We start from the raw sequence: 24,602 nt of genomic DNA, 5'->3' as shown, positions 1-24,602 counted from the left end.
CTTAGACAATGTTTACATGCGAATTGTATTACGTTTTCGTCTGGTTTGTGCTCAAATTCGAAGATATTGTCGCGTGTGTTTATGCAAAGGGGCAGACAAAACCTTGTCAGCTGTGCTCGTTGAGTGGCATCGTTCATCAGCTCGACGACAGTGTCCACTTTTTGAATTCATCTTTTATTTTTATTTATTTATATTTTTTTTTTTTTTTTTTGCTGTGCCTTTTCATTGACACCGAAGAAGAAACCCGAGTAACCTGTTTGTTTGTCTCGCTGTCCGCAGTCGCCTATCCGTTCAACTCTTTGTGTGCGTGTGTGTGAGTGTGTGTGTTTTATTTAATTGCATTTTTTCTTCAACATTTAATAAAATAGTTTTCAGCGTAATTTATTGTTGATAATGTGTGCATCGTATTTTTTGCTATTTGAAAAAACTATTTATCGATGTATGCAAAATTTATAAAGAAAAAACTATTAAATATTGAATAGTTGTTTATAGCATTACCTAAAATGCTTAGCTTATGAAATTTAGTTAAATCTTCTAAGGTTTATTTTTCAATATTTTGTGAACATTCTTAATGTTTCGATACGACGAATTTAAAGTTTTAGCAATTGCAAATAAATAAAATAGTTTCTGAATATGATAAAAATTAATTATGTATTTGCCTGTCAGACATCAAATTAGTCTTTTTCGTTATAAACTAATATCCATTTAAATAAAATCAGGCTTACTTCCTGTTCATAAATATGCAATATTTAAGCATTTCAATTGGCGCCTTCATAAAATATTAATAATGCAAATGTCATAAATGTAATAAGTTTGGGCATAACGCATTTCGCAGACAAATACATAACAGATTTATATATACACATATATACATATATATATATACACGTTGTATGCAAGTCTTGACTCGTGTTTCTGAGCTGCGCTTTTGACGTCTTCTTCAATTTCAATTTCAATTTCACTTTCATTTTGCGGTTTGCCGTTTTTCCAACAGGCGACCGCACTGCTGCACGCAATCTACAAGTTGTGTGTGTGTGAGTGTGTGTGTGTGTGTGCGTGTGTGTGTGTGTGTTGCATGTAACATGTTGTAACAACAGCTGGAAAATTATAACAACAGCAACAACAATTGCAGCTGCAATAAAAACATTTCAATTCCGAAATAATTTTGTTTGCAGCTTTGTTGTTGTTGTTTTTGCTGTCGTTGTTGTTGTTGTTGTTGTTGGCCGTTCTATGGCCCAAGAAATAATAAATAAATAAACGAATATTTTTTTTTGTATTTTCGTTTTGACTGGTTTTTGCAGTTAATCGGAATTTTGGCATTTCTTTTTCGTGGCTGCCGCAATTTGCCCCAGCGTCTGTTTTATTGCTACCCTTTTATTTAATTAGCTGGCGCTCTGCGTATACGCAATATGTTTGCTTGATATTTTTTATCTATTTGTTTTTGTATTTTTTTTTTTTTAATAGTTTTGCCTCTTCAATATTTGCATATATCAATGTGCCTGTGCTGCTGGCACATTACGTATACGACGCATGCGCCACGAACTTCTCACGCGTTCTTCTAAAATGTTTACAATATCAATAAATATCGATTTTGAGACTGGGTACTCCAGGTACTCCAGCTAGACACCTCATACTTGGTATATAAGTAAACTAGAGCTTATGTAGATTTAAAATATATCAATTTTTGGATGTCTTCACAATCGCAAAGCTATCAAATGGAATATATATTGTTTGTCCAATTTAAGCAACAAAATCACCGAAGCTAAACCAAAAATGAATTTCTTTAACATAGCATGGAGCAAAGGGAAGACACAGCATATATCTTTCATCAGTATATCAGTATATATCTTTCTTCTTCGATTATGTATAAACAGAAGGAAGTTTAGGGTATCGTCTAGTCTGGCACATCCAGATTTAAGCACTCTCTTTATAGCCAGGCTTAAAAACATATATTTGACATTAAGAAATTCAAATAAATTGAGCTAGAATGCTTAGGGCATTGCCCAGTCGGACACTCTTGTTATAGCCAGGCCTAATATCTTTGCTGTTGCTTTGAACACATTTATCAGAGAAATTAAAATAATTCATCGTATTTTTGGTGCCCTGCCAGGCGAACACATTTGCACAGCTGTTTTCGACTTCGTTAGCTGTCAGCGGCTTTTCAACACACATTCAAGGTACAAGTTCCCAACTCTATTGTTTCGACTGCAAACAATAGAAAATATTCGCTCGCCCTTTTACACAGATACGCACACACACACACACACACACACACACACACACACACACGCACACAGACAAATTGCAGCTGATTTGAAATGTTGAGCAAATGCAAACAGTTCAACTCGCAGACACTTTACGTAATCCTTTCCGTCATCATTGTCGCTTTGGCGCTGCAACCTGCAACATGTAAACTGAGAAATCAAATTTATTATCTTTTGTTGATTCGCTCGGTCTATGCGCTGATTTTTGCAAAACGCCAACAGTTGAACTTTGTTATGTCACTTTGTTATGCCCCACAGTAGATTATGTTGTGATTTGTGTGGGAGGCTGGGAATTCATTTTGGGCATTGGCTACGCGATCAGCTTAGGAAAGTTGCATTTATGTGTCTTTTGCCGAATAGAGCTGGGAAAAAATGTTTGTTAATTAAGATTAAAGCCAAGATATTAAAGGTCTCATTTGAACATATGTTTCAAAGATATGCCATTCATTTGAATTTATTTGAAAGGAAGAATAATTATATAATATGTTAAGGTGTTTCGTTTTGCCATTATTTTAATATTTTTAACCATCATCATTGCCTTGTTGCTGGTTTGTGAGCTTGTGTGTGTGTTTCAAAGAGGTAATGATTACAATATTCAATTGCGATGCACATTATATAATCTTTGAACACACACAAAATACCATAAAGAGCCCGTCATACGATGTGTTGAACTAAAAACTTCACTCATAACCATTACCTAACCAAGCCCAGCTGAAGAAAAGTCCATTACTCATGCGCCCAGCTGTTGCTGTCAGTCGCTGCAGGCCCTGAGAAATGCCCAAGGCATTTTGCACAGCTCGGCACTTATCAAAATAAGTTCATTATCAACTAAAGTGCACAAATAGGCAACTAAGTAGCCGCCAGTGCACAGGTGTGGATCTGACCACCGATGATATCAGCGCCATCGCAGCAATTATTCCATGGCGACGACAGCTGACACATGTCTGATGGCACTTCGCCGGGCCGGGCTGTTTTTGGGGTAGGGCAGCTGCGATTCGGCAGCGTTGGTCAGCTGCTGTCAATGTCAATTAAGCCAAAACGCTGACGCCCTCCGCTTGAAATGCTGCTGTTGTGTCAGCGAATCGGTGAAGAAAGCCAAAAGAAAGAGTAAACAGGCAAGATTGGCATGCCGACGATTGCATACCCTTTTGAACTTAGGGCGAAATCTTGTATCGAACCGTTTGTGTCTAGAGGAGCATAGCTTTAAAAAACAGAGAGTTTAAAGCAAAAGCCATTAAAAATTCCCATAAACAGACAATCGACAAAATGCATTGGCAAAAGGCACAACAACAACAAGAAAGGTAACAGCAACAGAGCAAAGCGACAGATAGACAGAAAGACAGACGCTCGCTCTGTTAAATATGTATGGCAAGTGTCTGTGTCGGCATAATTATGCGGAAGCTGACAATGCAACTTGCTTTTTGGCGGCAGACCGCCCCCCGCTATTACCCCTTCTCGGCAAGACCCCTTGCTGCGTGTGGCGGCTTTCTTAAAATTTTGTTTCAATGCCTCTTGGCATAATACCACACTTACAATGCTCGCAATGTGGCAAAACGATTTAACTGTTGGCTTTCTTGGCGCTTCTGTTTTGGTGACGGCTCTTAAATTGGCCACAAAGCTTAATTGCTTCGCCAAACAGTGCCAACTGTGAAAACTGTGAAAACTCTTGCCGTTTGATGTCTATTACATAATTTTTTACATTTGGCCGTGCACGCGATGCCACAAGCTGTGGAATAAAGACAAATATATGTAAGTAGAAATATATATAAAAAAAAATATGTGAGGTCCTCGGTGGATGGGTTGTTTAAGTGCAACGGGGATAAGACTTCCAATTTCAGTTTATAGCTACTTAAATCCGACTGGCCGACATCTCTTCGTGGTGCAGAAAGGCGGTCAACTTTGGGATTTCTTTATTGGATGAAAATTTGGGCTTGTTTGGGGGATTGTTTGCTCGAAAATTCTATGCAAAGTGGTTACATCTTACCCACACTTCAAAAAGATGTAGGAGAGTTATATTTAAAATATACATTTCAAAGACAGGAAATACCTGTTGGTTTATATGTGTATATCGGTTGGATTTGGTATTGAGTAAGATAACTCTTGCCATAACCATAACCTTGAGTTCAAGAGTCATTTGATCAGCGGCAGCAGCATCATCAACTATACAAAAACTAACCCTAATCGACCTTAATTATGCAAGCGGCAAGCAACGGATTGACAAAATGGCCAAGACAGGCCAAATAAAATATAATTCATTGAGTTTCATTCCGTTTTGAATTTGGTTTTGAATATGATTTTGATTTTTTTCTTAACTGTTTCTGTTGCGCTTGCCGCGTAACTGTATTAGCCATAAATTTATGTTAAGCACATGTGTGTTAACCAAAGACCAAAGACGTAAAGACGTCAAGTTTGGGTGCATTCAATAAAGATATTTTTTTTTATACCCTACACACTTATGTATAGGGTATTTTAATTGTTTCGGCTTATTTTCCACTGCAGGGTAGTGGGTAGTCTTGCCTACTTCTTTATTTTCCTACTCGATTTCCCTTTCTTTTTCGCGGTAGCAATTTTGTGCATTCAATTTGTGTTTGTCGTTGACATTCGAATACGAATTCGTCATAATTTGGCACCTTGATGAATTAATTTCGTTTTGATGATGTTTCATTTTTCTATTGTTTTACTTCGTTCAGGTGAAAGTCTTGCCCAAGGTTGTTCACGAACTTAACCGTTTAGCCGACTTGAACTTACTTTTGCTTCAGGGCCATTTGACTTTAGGGCAAGGCTAAGTGAACTTGACTTGAACATTTGCAAAGCTTGTTGAAAATTCTTATTTAATCAGAAATTATTTAATAATGCATCTCAAATGTTAGGAACTTATTTCATAATATATTTCATGTTCTAAAATTTCTAGAAGCACATTCAATAAAGATTTTTGAATTTTCGAATATTTTGTTGCTAAACCAACGAAAAGTAGAAATTCTACATTCTCAAATTAATAACTTGTAATGTCTGATTGAATAAATTTATAATCTGCTTTACTTAGAAGTGAAATCAACTAGTTACATCAATTTTGTAAATAATTAATTGAACTACACTCATGTCTTTGTAAAAGGAACGAAGCTGAAATCAAGTTCGTTGCCTAAGTCTTTTGATTATAGTTGGCTTATTTTGCAGTTTCCTTGTGGAGTTATTGTCCGCTTCAGCTATATGCTAGCTAAGTAAACTAATTACATCGGCACGTAGCCATTAACCCTTAAGTGACCCACTAATGTCTTCATCTGTAACTGGACTAATTGGAAGTTTGGGCTTAACAGTGGGCTGCGCCCAAACATGCCCCTTCTAAACGTTTGCTTGTGTTGAGTGAAAACCCATTTAATCTCAACACATTTGACGCAAATGTACGCCTCCAAAGCGATCAGCTCTTAGGTTTCTCTCCCTTCACCCCCGTCGAGGCCCACATTGCAGCAACGTTTGCCGGCAACAATTTTTACATAGGCTTCAATAACTTACAATTAAATGTTTAGGAAATTTCACTTTCTGTTGCACATTTGCCTTGGTAAATGGCGCACGAAATCGGTGAATTTGGTGAACGGCGAAGTGCGCTGCCTCCATTTATAGGGCACAGCTGCAGATACTGAAACGCCCATGCATCTCGCCCATTTCTGTTTTGTCATTCTGATTGATTTATAGTGTGTTAGCTGGGCATAAGATATGCTAACAGCTGTATGCTCAATCAAAGTAGTCAAAACATTTATTTATTTTAATGAATGCATCTATTAAATTTGAGTAGCTTTAATGTTTTTTTTTTTTTCAAATTAAAGATAGATAGGTTTTCATATATAGCTTGAATAGCTTGCATTCCTAAACTATAACTTTAAGCCTGAAGACTTCGCGCATGATATAATGAGATATCTATAGAGGATTTTCCCTCTCTGCAAATATCTGTGTTAGGAGAAACATAGGACTATAATATGTTTCTTGACTTTATATATTGCTTGATATGTAGGGAGTAAGCGGCCTTGAAGGCCTATTTAAGGTGTGAAGAGTAGGAACCCTAGATTAGGCTTCAGGAGCTTCATACATTAAATATACCTTCATTTATTTTATAAGGCTCCTAAAATCTAGTTTTATCTAAATTCTAAATTTTTAATTGTAGTTAGTTGTAGGCAAAATTACCTAAAATATTAGTTAATTTTTAGCAATTTCCTGCACAATTTTCCTGCCTTATATTGGGCGTGGTTACGACACACATTAATTTGCTGTCTATATACTCTATTCATTGTAAAGATCTCTCTCAGTATAAAACCAAAAAAATATACTAAATTTATTTTATTTTTGAAATTTCAACATCTCATTCTCAGCTTTCCTTGTTTTTTTTTTGGGTATTTTCCAGCGCTTGCAAAATTCGCATGTAAATTGCCCTAAAAATTGATATCTGAAAGCATGCTGTCGCACGTCTGCCTTCCGTTTCTCCCTCCTTCAGGCTGAAAGACAAATGTCATGCAATTTGTTGTAAGAGTCGAAGTTGCAAAATGCGACAGCAGCTGTCGTTGTTGTTGTTGTTGTCATTTCTGTTCGGTTTGTTGTTGTTGATGTTTTTACTGGGCAGTTTTGTTTGTTTTCAGTTGGTTTGTCAAAGGTCTGGCCATGTCGATGTGGATGCTGCCGCCTCTTGCCACGCATCGCTGCATCATTATTGACAATTAGCCGCATTCGATGGCATTTACGCCCGGACGGATGTGCGGCAACAACAACAACAACAACAACAACAACAACAGAAATATAGCTGATATTTCTTAGTTTAGTAACGTTGCCTTATAGCTTCTTGGCCTTACGCAATAATTAATTACAGCCAGCGGGCCAGAAAAGTAGGTTTTCTACAATAAATACAAATTTTTAAGTGTACAAGCAACAACAAAAACAACAAAAAGCTCCAAAGTTGCAACAGTTTCTCGACTGCCAGAGGATGCCAGTATAAAGTTTTTTCTACTAGCATAATGTCTATTTGAGCGTAAACAAATTGAGCGGGGTGTGGGCCGGTGGTTATATAGACAGAGAAGAGCTTTGGATTAATGGAGAGTGCATTGAATGCATGTTAAATGCAATTTGCATTCTGCAATCCGCAGGCTTGTGGGCAGCGGAAAATTTTAAGGTGCGAGATTGTGAGTACTTGCATTATGCTGCATATACTTTTGGACAATTTTTAAGTAAATAAAAAATGCAGACATTTACTTATTTATAATAATAAGCATTATGATCGCTTGGAAATTTAAACGATTAGAATTTAAAATATGTATTTAATCGCTTAATTTGGAGAAGGCTTTCATGTAATGGCAATTATTGGTCCAAAGGAAACCGGTTGACATTCCAGTATTGAGCTTAAAATATCTCCCAATATATATACAAAAAAAATATATATATATTTATATATATTTACAGATCTTTTCACATTTTGTTATATTTAATCACTGATGCTACATGATTTTAAATAAATGAATAATCGTTATATTAAAAATATATCATTTAAAAAGAAAATTTTTAATTTCTCAGCAATCATAATGCTTTTACTATATTTTATGCCTATTTAAATATATTATGTTTATTTGCCTTTATTTAATGTTTGTCTTATTTCATTCTTTCTTTGCAGCTTTAGTTTTTTAAGGTCATTTACCATAGACAACAGAAGATGTTCTCAATATTTTGCTCCATCACAGCGCTTGTATTGGCCAGCACAATATGCCAGGCACTGCCAGATGTAAGTACGATCCTCAAATAATGCCTTGAGTTTGATATAGGCCTATCACGTTTTCGGTTAATACCGAATGGGAACTCATCAATCAATTCAATGCAATAAACACATTTTGGGGGGCACTCGAGAAGACAATGGCCGTAAACTGTTGTATTTGACAATAACAGCAACAAATACTTGACACAAATGACCGCCAGTAACAATTTTCATTGTCATTTTGTGGCTCGCGTTCGCATTGTGCGTAATTAGCATTTAAAAACATTATTTGTATATTAATTAAATTACAAAACTATTTAAAACGAGCAAAGACTCGGAGAGGATTCAATTATATGACTCCGTCAGAGTCGCTCTCGCTCTCTCAGTCTCTGGACAACACCCACAAGAAGCAAATGGCATTGTTATTAATTTTATGCACACTTATATGAGTGTGTATGCCTCTCTCTCTCTCTCTCGCTCTCTCTCTCTGTGTCTCTCTGTGTGCGTAGCTCTCATTGAAAACACAAACGCAAGCTCAGCTTTTGTCTCATAGAAAAAGCTTCGCCAACGAATTATGGCCAAGGTCAAGTGTAAAAAGTTCTTGTAATTTTTTTAAATGAATTTCAATCGTTGCTTTTTTTTACTGCTTTTGTATTCACTTTTGTGGCTTTTTTTGGTTTCGTGCTGAGCTAAAAACCTTTTCCCCAACCCCTTTGTTTTTTTAATTCTTTAACATTTGCTGGCCGATTTTTAATCTAAAATGAAGCTTGTTAAACTGAATTGTATTTGGGTGAACACGCTCAGCTAGTTGTTTGAATATTTGTATAGTCACTGAAATAAATTGAGTTCCTTACAAAATATTTCCTCATTTGTTCATAACAAGAGAACTTCTTCAAAAAGTGCATCCAGGGGATAAGCTATGCATGTTTGAAAACTTGTAACTGAGTGGACTGACTTTGGAAATCAGTTTCAATTCAAAAGAACAATACTCAGTTCATGTTTCTGTCAAAATTTGAAATTGATTATTTAAATATTCTTGTTGTTTCACAGATTGATTGCTTCAAATTAAATGTATCCACCTCTGATAATACATAAAATCCAATTTGAAATTTTTCACCATTTCATATTCTATTTAAATTTAGTCTTGAGCCTAAGTTCATGCACATTTATTGCAAGCTCAGCAAGTCAAGCATATTATGGTGAATATTTGACACTTTAGACTTGAGTAGAGAGTAACTGCACGTCGGTCAGTCTCTATTGAACTTCTCTACTCTATTAGACACCTGTCAAGAAAACATCTTTTAATCTATTCCCACCCAAACACATTTATGCACATCTTACTTTGTGAATCTGTTCGACATTTGCTCCAGCTTAATCTCAGTCATTTCCTTGACACCTCCATATGAGAGCAGAAATGTACTTTAGATGGTTATAGGCCCCTTCGTGTTTGAATACTACCGGAGATGCTGCTTGCAACACAGCTCAGACTGAGGCTCAGTATCAGATTGCAACTAAGACTGCAATTAAAGTTGACTTTTTTGCGTGGCTCGTTAAAGCAGCGGCAACAAGCGGCAGCATCATAAAACAAAAAAAAATCTATGACGAGGCCCTTCAAATCGCAACCAAGCATAAAAATTATGGAAACCAACAAGGCAAAGCTAAGACAACAACACGAAACTTGAAGCGATTCAAGAATCGATTCGTTATAACTGCATGAGTCAGCCGATTGCAGCTTGCAGTTGTTGTCATTGTTGGTTTATATATATATATATATATATCATGTGCTGTCAAAAAAACGCAAACAAAATATGAAACTGAAACTTCCTCAACCTATACCTATATTCCTTAGACATTGGCCAGGAATAGATATCTTTTGCAGTTATGCTGGCCATATAAATTAAGCCTTTTAATTGTGAAATCAAGAACTTTGGCGTTTTAAATTTGTGCGGCACGATCTGTTGTTGTTATTGTTGTTGTTGTTATTACAGTAGTTGCTGTTGCCTGTTGTTGTTGTTGTTTTTGTCAGACATTGCTCGGGCCGCTTGTCACGCTTGACTTTTATCTTCAGGTTTTACTTCAGCTTGGGTCACGTTCCCGTCAATGGCCGAGTGTTACTTTTTTATAAAGCTGCATATATGCGAAAACGGGTGAATAAGCTCCCAAAGTTAACTTTTATGTAAAAAGTGCAAAATATTCAGAAGCTGAAGCGTCTAGAAGAGCTTAAGTCCCTGACAGCACACACAACTTTCATCGCATCACTCAACGAAGTGGTTGCAAGATTTTTCGTGCTAATAGCGCCACAGAGAGCGTTTGATCTCATTCTTTTTTATAACGTACGGGAGCTGACTTGCTAAGATATTATATAATATTATTAGAGCGATCCTATTCAAATGGTGGGATTCCGACTGTTTAACCCTGTCACAACCCAAAGGTCCGAACCGAACCCGAACCAAGCAATTAGAAATGTCAAAGACTTAACCCAGAAATAAAAAAGACACTCATCTAATTGAAGCAAGCACTTTTAATAAAAAAACTGAATGTTAATGAAAAGTAATTAACAAGGCCAATTGAAAAGTACCTGTCAGGAAGCCAGCCCGTTCGCGTCTCGACGAAATGACTTTTCATTAGGCGCAGTTGAGATCCCGGCTAATATGCCAGCACCCTGAACTTTTCACACTTTGTTAATTTTGCTTACAAACAGAGAAAAAAAGGTTAAAGAAGTGGAAAAAAAAGATTGAAAATAACAACATGCTTGGCGCTAGCAGAAGCATTTGCTAATTTCCGCCGCTTGTCGGGCGAGGCAAGGTCAACACACCCAGCGAAAAGACCCCAAAAATGAAACAACAACAGCAACAGGCATTATTATTTTTGTGTGTTGTTAACTTTAGTGTCTGTGTCTGTCGCACAGTCCGACTGTCTGTTCATAGCTGAAGTGTATAATTTCTCTGTATGTGGTTGGTTAGCAAAAGGTCGAGTGACACTCTTCCGAACGTTCGTATTGAGAGTGCGTCGATTTTTGGATGTTGACTTTGACCGGCGCAAGAAAATTGCACAACGCATGGACACAGTGGTTGAGATAAGTGTGTGTACGCCATAAACAGAGTATTGGCCTCCCCGTGGCCAATTTGAAGCACACTTTTTGCGCTAATATGGCGGCTACACCTTTTACTTTGAATCGGTGGCTGCCACAATGTTGTTGTTGTTGTTGCACTTAAGCATTCGCCGTCGTAGTCACCATGCCGGTTATATCGGGCGTATGAGTAATCACACAATTTCAGTAATTGCGCGCACAAAACAGCAGCAACAACCGGACAACCAGCAGCGAACAGCAACAACAACAACAACAACAACAACAACTACAGCAGCCAGCCATACAAATTACAAACACAAATTTCACAATATCCGTCATTGCACCCCGTCGAAAATTAAAGCGCGCGCCGCTTGGACAAATCGCCAGCAGCCGTCGCCGTCGCCGTCGCAGTCGCTTATGTGAGCCATCGATGAATGATTAGCTGGGGTTCAGCTCACTAGTTCACGGATTTATTCAGCTGTGACATCCAGGTGACAGCTACAAAATGGTTTTGAACCGAACCTTAAATCTAAATTGAGCAGAAAGCAAACATATCTAGCTTTCCAACCATTGCATTTAACCAACAAGCATTTTGTTTGTTCACAATTTAAATTGATTTGATTTAGTCATTTCAGTCTTTTAGTTCGCTTTGTGTTTCATTTGAATTGTGCTTTCCAGCCCTGATATTCAAGCTTAATCGCTGGCGCTGATCTTGTTCATCAAATGGCTTTTGCATAATTTGCTGTTAACTCCCATTAATTGCAATTAATTGGCAGCAAGGGCTGCCCCCCCTGTGTCTCGGGCCGGTTAGCTGGTCAAGTGTTGATTGGTGTTTGGTGTTTGGGGTGTGGCCCCATTCGCCATTTGCATATTGCAAATCGCTGCAGGTGCAGCTTTCCAAATGTTCGAATGCCAGCCAGGAAGCCCTAAGACAATCACAGCAGCATCGTTCCATGTGCACACAGCACTTACATGCACTCATTCAACATTCATTTACACTCATAATTAAACTCAGAGCGAGGCACTCGAGACGAAACTTGGCGCGTCATCGGCAATGCTTTGGCTTCAGTTTCACTTTCAATGAGCAAAAGTTGCTCAATGTGCAACAGTCCAGAGGCCCAGACTCGACCCCGAAAGAGCTGCCGTTGCGGCTCGTCGTGGCGTCTGTGCTGTGGTCAAAACACGTTTCAAATGAAAGTAAAAACTCTTTGGCATTGTCTGCTTCAGGTTTTCTTCGCTCTTTGCGTTTGTTCACCTGTCGCCTTTGTTTCACTTGCGCTCATTTCGCCGGCCATTTGTATTTCAATTAAAACAGAATTATCATGCTAACTGTTATACAACGGACAACAACATTTTTCAAAATAAAAACAAACAAAAAACAAACAAAAATTATTGTCTATGCTGCCTGGCACTATGTTGTTTGCCTTGTCTTCTTCTTGGCTGTTTATTTTTTTTTTTTTCTTCTTTTTTGCTGCTGTTGTCGTCATTTGCTGTACAATTTTGTCTCATTTCGGTGCGACGAACCATTTGTGGTTTTATAAAATTCAAGAAATTTACCTAAATTGCCGGGCAAACTTGCATGTCACTTGCAGCAAGTTCGCTGTCTAAGTCTTTTGTATTTGCCTGCCGGCCTGTGCCAGTTGTTAAAGGAAATTCTAGTCTGCGTTGACCCTGTAACAAATTTTGTGAATTGGCGATTTGTTGCTACCGTTCGGAATGTAAGCATGCGGTAAATATTTGAGCTTAGAAAAACTGGAAACGGAAATGCGGTATTCGATTTGGGAATATATTCGAGCTGAAAATGAGTATTGAATAATGTATAAGTAATGCAATTTGGCGCAAAGAAATAGAGGCTTTGCATCTATAAGAAACGCGAAAACTATAAATCTACATGATTATATTGACAAATCAAGACAGACTGTGATCAAGAGCAATTGCGTGCAAACGCGAAATTACATTTATAACAATAATAATAAAAAACCGAATTTGTTATTAATTAAAATATGCAATTATTGTGCTCTCAATACAAGTTTCATAGTTTCGAATACACGCATTGCCGATAACAGTACACGCAAACGGTTTTAGCCGTTTGTTTGTTTTTTATTTCTTGGATTTCTTCAGGGCCCCCCTCCTTCCGCCCCATAGAAACCCGAACGGCATGCGACGATCTGACCCTGACCCACTTGCTGAAGATACTCGCGCGCTGCGACCGACAAAACGCGGCTTAGTTCAGTTGAGTTAGGTTCGGTTCAACTCGGCTCAGTCGTTAATCTCTAGACCACTTGAGTGCCCGTGCAAACAAAAACCGTATAAAACTCGAACCGTATAAACACTTGTGCCCATGGGTTGTGTTTATTAAATTGAATTATTGATAAATTTTCAATGAATACTTTAACAATTGCTACAATTTGTAGCAGCCAGCGGCTGTATCCATGTGCATATAAATTAATAAATCTCTTTCTCTTTTTATTTTTGCTTCTCGCTTCGTTAGCTGCACAAACAAATGTCGCCAGAGCAACTGCTCTCAGTCTTCCATGTGGACACACACGATGCCGTGCCGCACTATGAGCTCGTCCAGCTGTTCCATCACACATCGCACGGCGGCCTACAACGCAAGCGTCGCAGCATCGGCGAACAACTGGCAGCCACTGTGCAGCAAAAGCCGCATCATGTCAAAAAGGATCTGAGCAAGAATGCCTACTACAGCGAGCTCAAGCAGCAAGCGGGCGCGTCTGGAGCTGGAGCTGGCAGCGCTAATCAGCTGCTTGGCGGCGATATCAGCTCCATCAAGTCGCACAACGTTTCCTTCAGCGCCTTCGGGCGGCACATGAATCTCACGCTGCGCGCCACACAGGGTCTTTTCAAGGGTGCGCCCCATGAGTTGCGCATGTGGTCGGTGGGCAGCGAGCCAAATGCTACGCATGGCCTGGACTTGCAAGAGATTCTCGATGAGCAGGTGAGTTAAAAAGAACTAAAGAGTTTTATTATGGCTGCACCGAGCACTTACTTACAGCTGGCACTGTTTGCCTTGCGATCCGAATTCTAATAAGATATTTGGCACTCCTACCTACGGAATTCGATAACCTTTATTGTTATTGCTTTGCTATGATTGTTTTTGTTATTATTATTGATCACGTTTCTTTGTGGCTACCCTTTGATTGCTTGACTTAACTCTTGTTGCACTTTCATTGTTACATCATGATTTGTAATATTCGTTGTCTTTGGTCTTTTATTCGCGCTCTGGTATACGTTTCCAATACCCTGTACCCACGGCAAATAGTTGCTATTTTTTAAAATCTAGCAGAGAAAACTATGCCATGTCCATCTGTCTGTCCAATTAGTATGGATGTATGAATGAGTCCAACTCAAAGACTGGATGGGTTAAAGAATTCACATTCACAAATACAGAGTATTGCCTAGTCGGGCACTCTTGACTAGAGAGCTAGCTTAACTTTATTTGTATTTCTCTTCAGCTTCGTCTTCCGCTTCAGGTAACCAGACTTTGCAGCTTACTTTGTGTCTTATCAGCATTCGCTTTAGTTGCGCTTCGTTCGCCGATCTCCTCTTGTGCTTTATTGTATTTTTGTTGCATTGCTTGTATCTAATCAAAATTAATTGGCCGTGTGATAAAGAGATTAGAGCCATGCTCAGGTTGGGTTGGACTACTGTAGAGCTCGTTTTGAATTACATTTGCTGTTATGCAATTGGCTGCCACAAATAAATAAAAAATTAACCAAATTTTAAAGTCAAGGACGTGCGGAAATCGGCTTATATAAAGTAGGTAGCTAGATAAGCACATGACAGTTGTTGACACTAAAACGACAATTGATAGTCTTAAGAGCATGTGACACACATTATGTAAAGTCCATATAGCAAAGGCAATTATTATTAATAGGAATTTCAATTTGATTGAATTGATTTATAAACATTTAATATGTTAAGCTGCATTTGACAAACTAATATATATATATTTTTAAGATTGCTTTCTGCTCAATGCGAATATTTTGATTTCAATTTTATTTATGTTATATGCCATATACAGGAAAAACAATTTAATTTCCAATTAAAGCCCACACACACACACACACCGAAAACACTTTTCGTGTCTGTGACTCTGCCATGAACATGAACGTGACTTATTTCAATTATGATTGCTCGCTTTCTTTTGCCTCGCTTCTATACACTTACGTTTTACAGTAGTTGGGTAGTATTTCTTTATACAAACACATACATCATTATGCCCAATGGCAGGGGCGTTACCGCAAGTGCAAGTGAATTTTTATTGTTATTACTTACTAGGTTATGTCCATTTATTTGTTTTTGCTAGCCCTCGTGGGTTGTGTGTGAGATGGCAGGCTTTAAACAATCGATCGATTGCACTTTATTATACGTTTTACTTTCGGCGCTTATTACCAAATGGGATTTGTTGTAGGAGCGCGAGTCAGTTGTGCGAATAAAAATGATTTTAATGCAAGACACAAACTTCGGAAATGAAAGTGAAATGTCATGTCAGACGACGAGGCAAGGAAAATAAAAAGATTGCCGGGTCTCTCTCGATCTTTTGGACTTGGTCGACTGTTCAGTGATTTATGTGTGATAATTCAACGCTAAAGCCCATGCGCAATGCGGAAAGATTTATGTGAGCCTTTTTATTGGAAGATTTTAGCTTATTTTTTAATTAAAATGAAATGCGACATGCTTTTATGCAACATGCCACAGAGTCACAGACCCACGCACGACATTTTCCAAGTGTCTGCATTTTGGCAAGTATTTCTTGGCTAAAAGAAAAACTTTGACTCATGCCACAAAAAGCTGCACGGCAAATGGCCTCCAGTTGTGGACACTAACCGCAGCAACAATTTTATATTTGCTGTATGAGATTTTTGTTTGGTAATGGCGGCACTTTGTCAGAGACCTTCCATCAAGAAACATTTATTCTAATTTGAGGCATGAATTGTTATTTTTTTTTTGGCAATTTTTGTGGAGTTTTTTTTTCGTTTTGCCGCATTGTTTGGAATTAACTTGAATTTAAGAGTCTAACCGCATGCGGAAAAATTTTGCTCGATGACCGTTTGAAAAACCGACCCCGTTTTTAAGTGTTAATCAAAAATAGTTTTGCTGGGAAAACAAAAGACTTAAGCCACAAGCTTGGCAAGGGGAAATTTATTTGGCAGCCGCAAAATTTAGCAAATTGCCTTAGGTATTTTTTTGTTTTAGAGTCTTAAAAGTGAACTTTCAAATTTATTTAGACTTTAATTGCATTTTTTTTTCTAGCACAAGTTGCACTGTCCTTTGCATTAAGCTGATGAAAATAAGATTCGTGCAGTGAAATTTCCGTTCAATATCTAGACAAACAGTGAAGGCGGCAACGCCCCAAAGTTTTCTTTGTAATTTATTTTTGCTGCCACGAAAAATAAAGGCAAACACAGGCGTCGAACGGCACACCCACCGCCGCATTCAATCGATAGGCTCCGCCAAAGGTCAGGCGCAAAAAATTAAATAAAATACAGCATATAAATAAAGGTGCAGGTTTCCTCGGCCTGCCCCAATGGTAGCCGACTTAACGGGCATAACAAATTTTTGCAAACAGGAATATGTTCGTGGCTGTTAAGGGGAAAATGGAAGTTCGCACCACGAGTAACTGTCGTGTCGTGAACGCCCGTTTGATGGAAATATTTATTAAATACTTAAATATTTGAAGGCTCCAAATCTTTAGAGAATTTAGCTTGCGCAGCCTTGGCACTTTATGGCATCCATGTGAAATATTGTTATGTAAATAAGCCCGCAGTAGACTGCACGGGCAGACAATTGTCAGTAGCCTTTTATGGGGCAACAAAACGAGAACAAACCCAACTCCTGGGCTTGGCCAGCGGCAACACGAGACGAGTAAGCCAAGTTTATGTTGCCGGGCCAACTGCCACAGTTACAATGCTAAAACAAAAGAATTGGCCAACAAATGTGCAGCACTTCGCGACCTGCGCAGAGGTGCTTCATTCTCCAAGAGCCGTACCCCAAAAAAAAAAAAAAAAATGCAGCCTATTGAAAGGCAACTAATTGAGTTTTCAAAGCTGTTGCCAGCGCCAAAGCAAACAAAAAATGCGTTTTTCATAGTGCATAATTAAAATGTTATTAATGCAATTGGTGCAGATTTCACAAGCAGCAGCTCCCCAACGAAATACATACGTATAATGCATAAACGAGCCACTAACTGGAGTACCTTGTCATTTCAAAACGACTTCAACTTGTATTTGGGGTGATTTTGCAGCGGTGCGAGGCGCCGAAAGACTGCTTGATTAATGAGCTCGTGATTATGGCCAGCGTTTGGCAGTTGAATGAATTTAAAATTAGCTCACTGTCCCACTGTCTCCCACTCGGAAAAGTCGTCTAGCCGTCGCATAGAAAGCAGCCGCATAGCGAATCAGCAGTTGCCGTCCTCGTTGACTGCATTTCGCTAGAGTTTTTTATTTCTCTCCGGTCTGTGCCGCTGCAATCGGTGGTTGCATAATGCTCCCGTGCTGTTGCCTGACAGCCTTTGTTGCTGGCACTGGTTGCCGTTGTTACTGTTGGCCATGCTCATGTTGCAGTTATTGTTAACGCTGTGCGGCTTGTTGCTTTGTAGCTTAGCAACAGCAACAATAGCAACAACAACAATCAGCAAACCCACAAAGTCGATCTAGCTGCAGTCGAGGTTGTTCATTCCCTTTTTTTTTTTTTGCGGCTGCCCAAAGTTTGCACTACAAAAGTACGATTACAACTTTGAGTATCCGTAACGAGCAGTCAGACGCTAGGCATATATTTTCGTCTAGCTCTTTGCCTTTGCCAAGAGATGTCTGTTTTAGGAAATTTGCTTATCTGGCGGCCACAAGGGAAAATTTTCATGAAAGTCTAATGCGCGGAAGTGTTTCGAATTTTGAGCGATCTTGTAAAAAACACTTTGATCATAATCCAACATAGCCTTAAAATTCGCATCGCTTACAGAAATAATGCAAAAGCAATCAAGAAGAATACAATAAAGCTGAACCTTTGACTTAAGATCCAATTAATGCAATCTAATGCAAACTTGTTTAGGTTTTTTATATGTACTATTTGTGATGACTGGGCCAGACCCGTCTGATTACTTATGCTTATTCTATTAGCCCTATTTCATTTCGGCCACGCCTACTCCCATCAAAGCATCTTTATCAACCACAGACAAAGTCACACAGCTTAAAGGTCACTGATTTAGATATATAATTTTGTCTTTCAGTTGAGAAAGATTTGCTTAATTATTTTTCAATTTTATCTTTACCTTATAATTCAGCGCACAAAAGATTAGATTGTTTGAGAACATTATTTAAAGCCTTTTCGAAAATATGCGGCTAGGGTGCTTATTCATGATGCATGCTGCTTAAGTTAACAAGTTATCCTTGAGCCTATTTCAGAGTCTCTCGGGCATGCACTGAACACATTGTTGGGTAACCAGAGACCGATGTGTAAGTTGGTTAAAATAGAGATGTTTCCATGCGTTCTTATGTCTTGAATATGTAGTACAATTCATTATCAAATCTCTACATACAAATTTAAATGATTCATGCTTTATACACTTTGAATAACTTAATCAATCTAAAAATGCTTGCCAATGTGTAGCTCTGTACACTCTATTATTAAAATTTTAGGCATATAAACCTTTACTTGAAATATGTTATTAATATCAGAGATATACCTTCAAAAATCGCTTTACTCTCTTTTATATTTCTGTCTGCCTACTTTTCAATTAACGAAAACATATGTAGATGTTAAGCTGTTACCTTCATTGGTACGTATTATCTTGACTGGTGCTCACACACGTAATTGTCTACGGCAGTTTATGCTGATACGTTAAGCTCGAGCGAACAATTGAAAAAATCTGACATAATCATAACATTGATCATCGCTGACCGAATGAAATGTATAATTAGCCAAATAATGGGCAGACAATGAGACTCTGTGGCCGTTGCCTAGGCCCACAAAGAAACAAAAAGCCTTGGCATTGTGACGGCCAGAAGACCAAAATCAAAACAAACAAACAGCCTGCACTGAAATCAAGTCAACTGTGCTGTGTTTTGTGACTGGAAGCGTATCGGCTTGTGCCTGTGTCAGTGCCATTGTGTGTGCAGTGCATAATGGTGCGTAATAAACACGCACACCAAACCAAGTCTGACACACACACATACACACACACACACAGAGACATCGATAAATGGAAATCATTATGCGCGCGTCGAGGCGGCAGCCAACGCGTCGTATGCGTAACCACCAAAAGAAACGACGCCCACTCGGCCACAGCCACGACGCTGTCGCTGTCGATGTCGCTGCTAATGCGTTAATTGTCAGTTAGCGTGGTTAAATGGCTTGTGGATTTATGTGCTTAGTAGCCGACCGAAAATCTCTTGGATTGGGATATATCAGCGTGGGTGTCACACACACACACACACACACACACACTCTTTACTTCTAAGGCGACGGGGCTTTCATTTCCAACAATGGCGTGTTAAGTAACCAGCATGGACATAATTCCAACCCGAATAGGCATTTCACATTTAAATTGCCAGACGTTCGCACAAAAGTTCAAAGGCTAATTTTCAATTCGACAAGTTCGTTGCCTAAGTCATTTGATTAGATGTGCGCGTTTTGGGCCTGTTTATCTTTTCTTTTTTTTTTGAAATGATTTGCATTCGCCAAATTAGCTATGAGAAATTTAGAGCGCTGCCCGGAAGTTGTTAAGAGCAAACCTTTTACTTTCGTGTACTCTCTTTTTAGGAAAAATATAATACTTGTTTCATGAGGTTTGACTTTTGCTGCTGTTGCGGCTCAAGAAATTTCGGTAGGCCATCAAATTAGTTTGCGCTTTTCTGGAAATAACTATATTATCTTCCACAACTTTCTCGACCTCACTCTTTACATAATTTGTATAGCATGTACCCATTGAAAATGTAAGAAACAGACAGAGGGAAGCATCACTGACCCGATAAAGTATATATATCTAGCCATTTTTGACTATTTGTCCGACTGTAGCATGCCATGTAACCGTTTTTATTTCCATTGTATATGATAAAGGCAAGCAGTATATAGGACCTAGAATACTGCACTTGAATTTACATATATGTATATCCTAGCGCTTGTTAGTTACACGCATTAGGTTGTGATATTAAAGCCTTGAATGACCCGAGAATAAGCAAAGAAGCTATCCTAAAATGCCTTTCACTTTGTGAAGGGTATCTCATAGCCAGCCTCTTTTACTGTATGGCAGTGGCAGAGTAGTTGGCTTGTCTGCTTGTGCTTTAAATGATTCTCTTAATGACACCCACACATCTGTCTGTCAGAAAGCTACTTTTTAAGAAACTGTCCATTTTCTTTTTTGACCCACAATCTTTCATCTAATTGCTGCCGGCGTATTTCTCTCCATAAGCTGTTAATGAGGCGCAATTTATAAAAATAATATGCAAAATACTTGTAGAAAGGCAACAAAATTGTATGGCGCCAATTTAGATAAACAGCCCTTGGGGCCAGTCGGACACTCGAAAGTATTTTAGCTTCCAGTGAGCCAAAGTAAGTGAAGTAGCCGCAGTAACACAGGCGTGTGAAGTGCGATTTACATAACCGCCCAACGGCAGAGCCCACATTGGAATTGCACAAGCAATTTACAGATAGGCAGATCGTATCTGTGGGCAGCGATCTGCATAATGTCTTGTACCCATTTGTAATTAAAAATTTACGATGTCGTTAATAAAAAAATTGACACCAAATGCGAGACAGCGACTGCAATTTACAATTCACGGCTTACAATTCATACCTTACTTAACGTTGGCTAATTAAAATTGCGGCTAGCCGCAGCAGAACAAATTCAGCCGAAACGGGCACAATTGTCAGCTAACAAAGGAAATTGGTGCAGTGGCATGCAAAGTTGCTTCAAGAGCATTTACAAAAAAAAAAAAAACAACAACAGCAACACGAGACAAACAAAAAATTAAAATAATACTAAAAATAAAACAAAAGTTCGGTGCTGCAAACGAGTCGCGGCCACGTTAAGTGGCCACCGGACACCAACGGTTCATAAATATGGCCAAACACTTGGCCAGTGGCTGCAACGGTGACAAAAGCAGCAAAAAAACTATGGACAACAAGTGCCTTGATTCTTGGCAGTTGGCAGCTGGATTAGAAATACAGAAATACTCAAATACGTGAGCCATTTGGTGTGGGGGTCGCTCTTGTTGCTTTGAACTTATTTCCACAAGGTCGTTAGCCAAGACATGTCAGCCAGCCCGTTAACAACAACAAATTAAGCCATAAATGCTTGTTGCACATGAAAATTGCTTTTTATTTGCTGCTGCGTTTGCGTGTCAACACGTTTCGCGGTCAACAGTACGACACCCAACTGCCACGCCCCACTCTTCAAGTGCCAGACAGCTCAGTGGTTTGATTAATTGTCAGCCAAGTTGTGAAAATTGCCTAAAATTTACCTTTTGATTCTAATTTACTCAATCTTCCTTATGTCTTATATCTTAGTAAGACGAGATGAAAATATATATGTTTAATTGTTGTTTCTTCCTTTTTTTAAATACTTTAAATATTGTTGATTTCTAAAAATAAATTGTATCAATTCCATTTCTCTATTCCAATCGCTTTTGTCTTTTTAATTCTTCTTTGTGTCATATCCTTAAAAATTTTACTGACACCATTTGGTTTGCTTTCATTTATATAAAGAATATAAAGTACATACTTAATTTTAATTTCTTTCGATTATGAATCTCTTTTATTTTTTTTTACGGTGCTCTTGTAACCTTTAGGCGTAATATTATTGCATTCAATTTTATATTGTGAGCTCTTTTCAATTTGTTAACCACATCTTCCGCTCCTGGCCGATTGTTCAGTTAACCCCCAGCTGATTTATGGCCTTTGCGGCTAGTCCGCTGCTTTCATCGCATGTGGTCAACTTTTTGGCCAGTGGCTATTTGGTCACTTTGCAGTGACTTTGATTTTGGCACTTGGCTTAGTTTTATGGCATGTTTTTCGTACATATATATTATGGCTGCGGCCAGTTATGAAAATGATTTATGCTTGTAATTTGATAGAGCGCCGCGGACAAGTTTTGTGTCTCAGATTTGGCGGCCTGGTCCACGATACGCGATACGCAGTCAATGCCAAATGCTGATGTCAAGTGTCAGATTACATTTATTTCAATATTTATTACAGAATTAATGGGCAGGCGCAGCGGCAATTAATTTAATTAGTCGCACATTTGATTTCTCAGCTCCCAGTGAACACATTTTGCAAGCTGAAAGCTCAAACACCATGCTAATTCCAATGAAACACATTCCCCCTGGGCCTTGCACAGAAATTTGGCAACCAGCATCTAAGCCAAGTTGCCTTGAGTCGAAAAGTGCAAAAAAAAAACAAGCCGAATGTCGATGTCAAAGGATTGCAACAAGAACGGAGCGCAACTGAAACCAGATCAGCAGCCAGTTGGCCAAATGTCAAAAGCTTAAGCTTCAGTTGAAGCCACGGCGGCGTAGTTTTCATGGTCAGGCTCAGAGAACAGCACGGCACACACGGCGCATGAGTGACGTGCATGTTGAGGCGTCACATTTGCTGACCAAGTGCATAAATCAAAACCCCGCTGCCGCATATCCCACGCAGCTAACAGCACTCCGAGCACGCCGAGCTCGAGCTTCATCTCTCCCTCTCCAAGAGTGGCTCTTAATCTCTGTCCATGTCTTTAACTCTGTCTCTATCGGTTTGCCGGCTGTCTCCTTCTTTTGCTGCTGGCGCATTTAATTATTATACAGCTGCCTGTCCAGCAAACAGAATAACAGACCAGCATTTTTTTATGTTTTATAAAAAATTGCTTTACATTTAGTTCGGCTAAAGCCGCGGCTTGGCTACTCTTGAGCTTGCAGTTGATTTTTGGAATGCTTGGAATGCGACCGTAAAAATTGATTTCGTCGTTAATTGAATGTCGGCGTTTAGCAAATCAAATTAAGCTAATATCCCACTATCGCTATCAATTACAATTTTAGTCGTTAAACTAACTCTCTTTCTTTTGTTATGTTGCAGCATGGCAAGCATGAGATTGGCGAGGTTTTCCAGGATGAGCAAAATATGGCAGCGATTCTGATGCGTCGCCACATGGAAACCGGCGACCTGATAATGGTAAGTATTCAATTTATTTTGCCACTTATGCGTCCTAGAAGGTCAACACAATCAATAAAGGTGCAACAAGAATTTCAATTAGCACGCCCCCTGGCGCTCCGCTCTTAAGATTTTTATGGCTTCATGGATTGTTGTTATGACAGGCGGACTATTGTTATGGTCAAACTTGGACTCTACATTGGCTTTGTGCTGGCCACCAAAATGCGGTTGGTTTTTGTGTGTGTGTGTGTGTGTGTCTGCGTGTGTATGTGTATGGCTGTGGGCTGCACTTGGGGCAGTTACAATTAAACGCCTGCCACTTGCGAATAATTTGCGGATTTAGACAATTTTTGCTGATTAAGCATTAATTTATATCGCAATATTGCGCTACGTTCGGCTACCAAACGACCAGCCGTAATGTGAATTGCATGTCGATCGACATTAGACATTGTCAAATGGCCAGCTGCAATAACAACAACAGCAACAATAGCAACAGCAACAGCAACAACAACTTAAAGAAACACTCACGAGTTGTCGTCACAACCAAATCGAGCACCTTGACCAATTTGCTAAAGTGAAAACTCAGATTACGTATGGGCGATATGCTTTGAAATATGTCTTATAATTGAAACTACAAATGCAATGCAAGATATATTTAGAATAAAAATATCAGACTTAAGAGAACTATGTGGTGCTTACGCCCGACACAAACACCAGAAGCAAAGAAAAGGAATAACAAACGTTATTTAAATATGTTTGTCATGGCGTTCAAAATTCAGGAAATGTCTGCCTTCTACTTCTTGGACATAAAATATCCATCAAATATTTGTGTTCAATTATGCAACTACATACAACATACATCATTAATGCAACAAAGTATCAAAATGTTCTTTTCGCTTCCTCACATAAACGCCAACTCGTTGAGGGTCAATTTTGCCGTCGTCGCTTAGTTTATTAACAACTTTAGTATTTTGCAGATAATAAGTTGCTGATAAATTGCCACAGCTTTTAATTATAACACAATTGGCAATTAACATTTAACCTGTGGCGGAAATTAAGCTCAACACACTTGGGTGTAAAGCAACTGAGTGCAAATATTTGTTGTGTGAACAGAAATAAGTGGAACACAACTAGCTTAAAAAAAAATTCTGCAAAAAGGAAGTAATCGTAGTTAATTTGGGAAATTCTAGCTCAAAAAATTCTGATAACAATACTCAAGCTAATGACAAGTTCCCAACGTGTCCAAAGACTTGAAAGCTTTTAATTGTTAGAGCAAAATGTTGAGATATGCATGAAGACCGAAGCAAATGTCACAAAGCCAAAATTTAATAATCAATAACAGACAAAGCTAATAAAACATTCATGGTAATAGGGTCAATCGAACCAATCAACCATC

The 24,602-nt window shown here is 38.7% G+C and overlaps 1 protein-coding gene across 11 annotated transcripts in view; it reads left to right on the top strand.

Moving 5' to 3' along the window:
- The window catches only part of sona (sol narae), a 55,299-nt gene that overhangs the window by 2,114 nt on the left and 28,583 nt on the right, over positions 1 to 24,602 (top strand). For all 11 annotated transcript variants that reach the window (XM_070210313.1, XM_015174348.3, XM_070210311.1 and 8 more), the window contains exons 2-4: positions 7,912 to 8,019; positions 13,551 to 14,015; positions 23,132 to 23,227. In XM_070210313.1, coding sequence (XP_070066414.1) covers positions 7,951 to 8,019; positions 13,551 to 14,015; positions 23,132 to 23,227 — 630 coding nt within the window. In that variant the 5' untranslated portion in view covers positions 7,912 to 7,950. The remainder of the gene's footprint in view (positions 1 to 7,911; positions 8,020 to 13,550; positions 14,016 to 23,131; positions 23,228 to 24,602) is intronic.

The sequence above is a fragment of the Drosophila virilis genome, chromosome 5 (assembly GCF_030788295.1).
Source record: "Drosophila virilis strain 15010-1051.87 chromosome 5, Dvir_AGI_RSII-ME, whole genome shotgun sequence".
NCBI lineage: Eukaryota > Metazoa > Arthropoda > Insecta > Diptera > Drosophilidae > Drosophila > Drosophila virilis.
The sequence above is the reverse complement of the archived record's forward strand: the minus strand, read 5'-3'. Positions and strand labels throughout refer to the sequence as shown.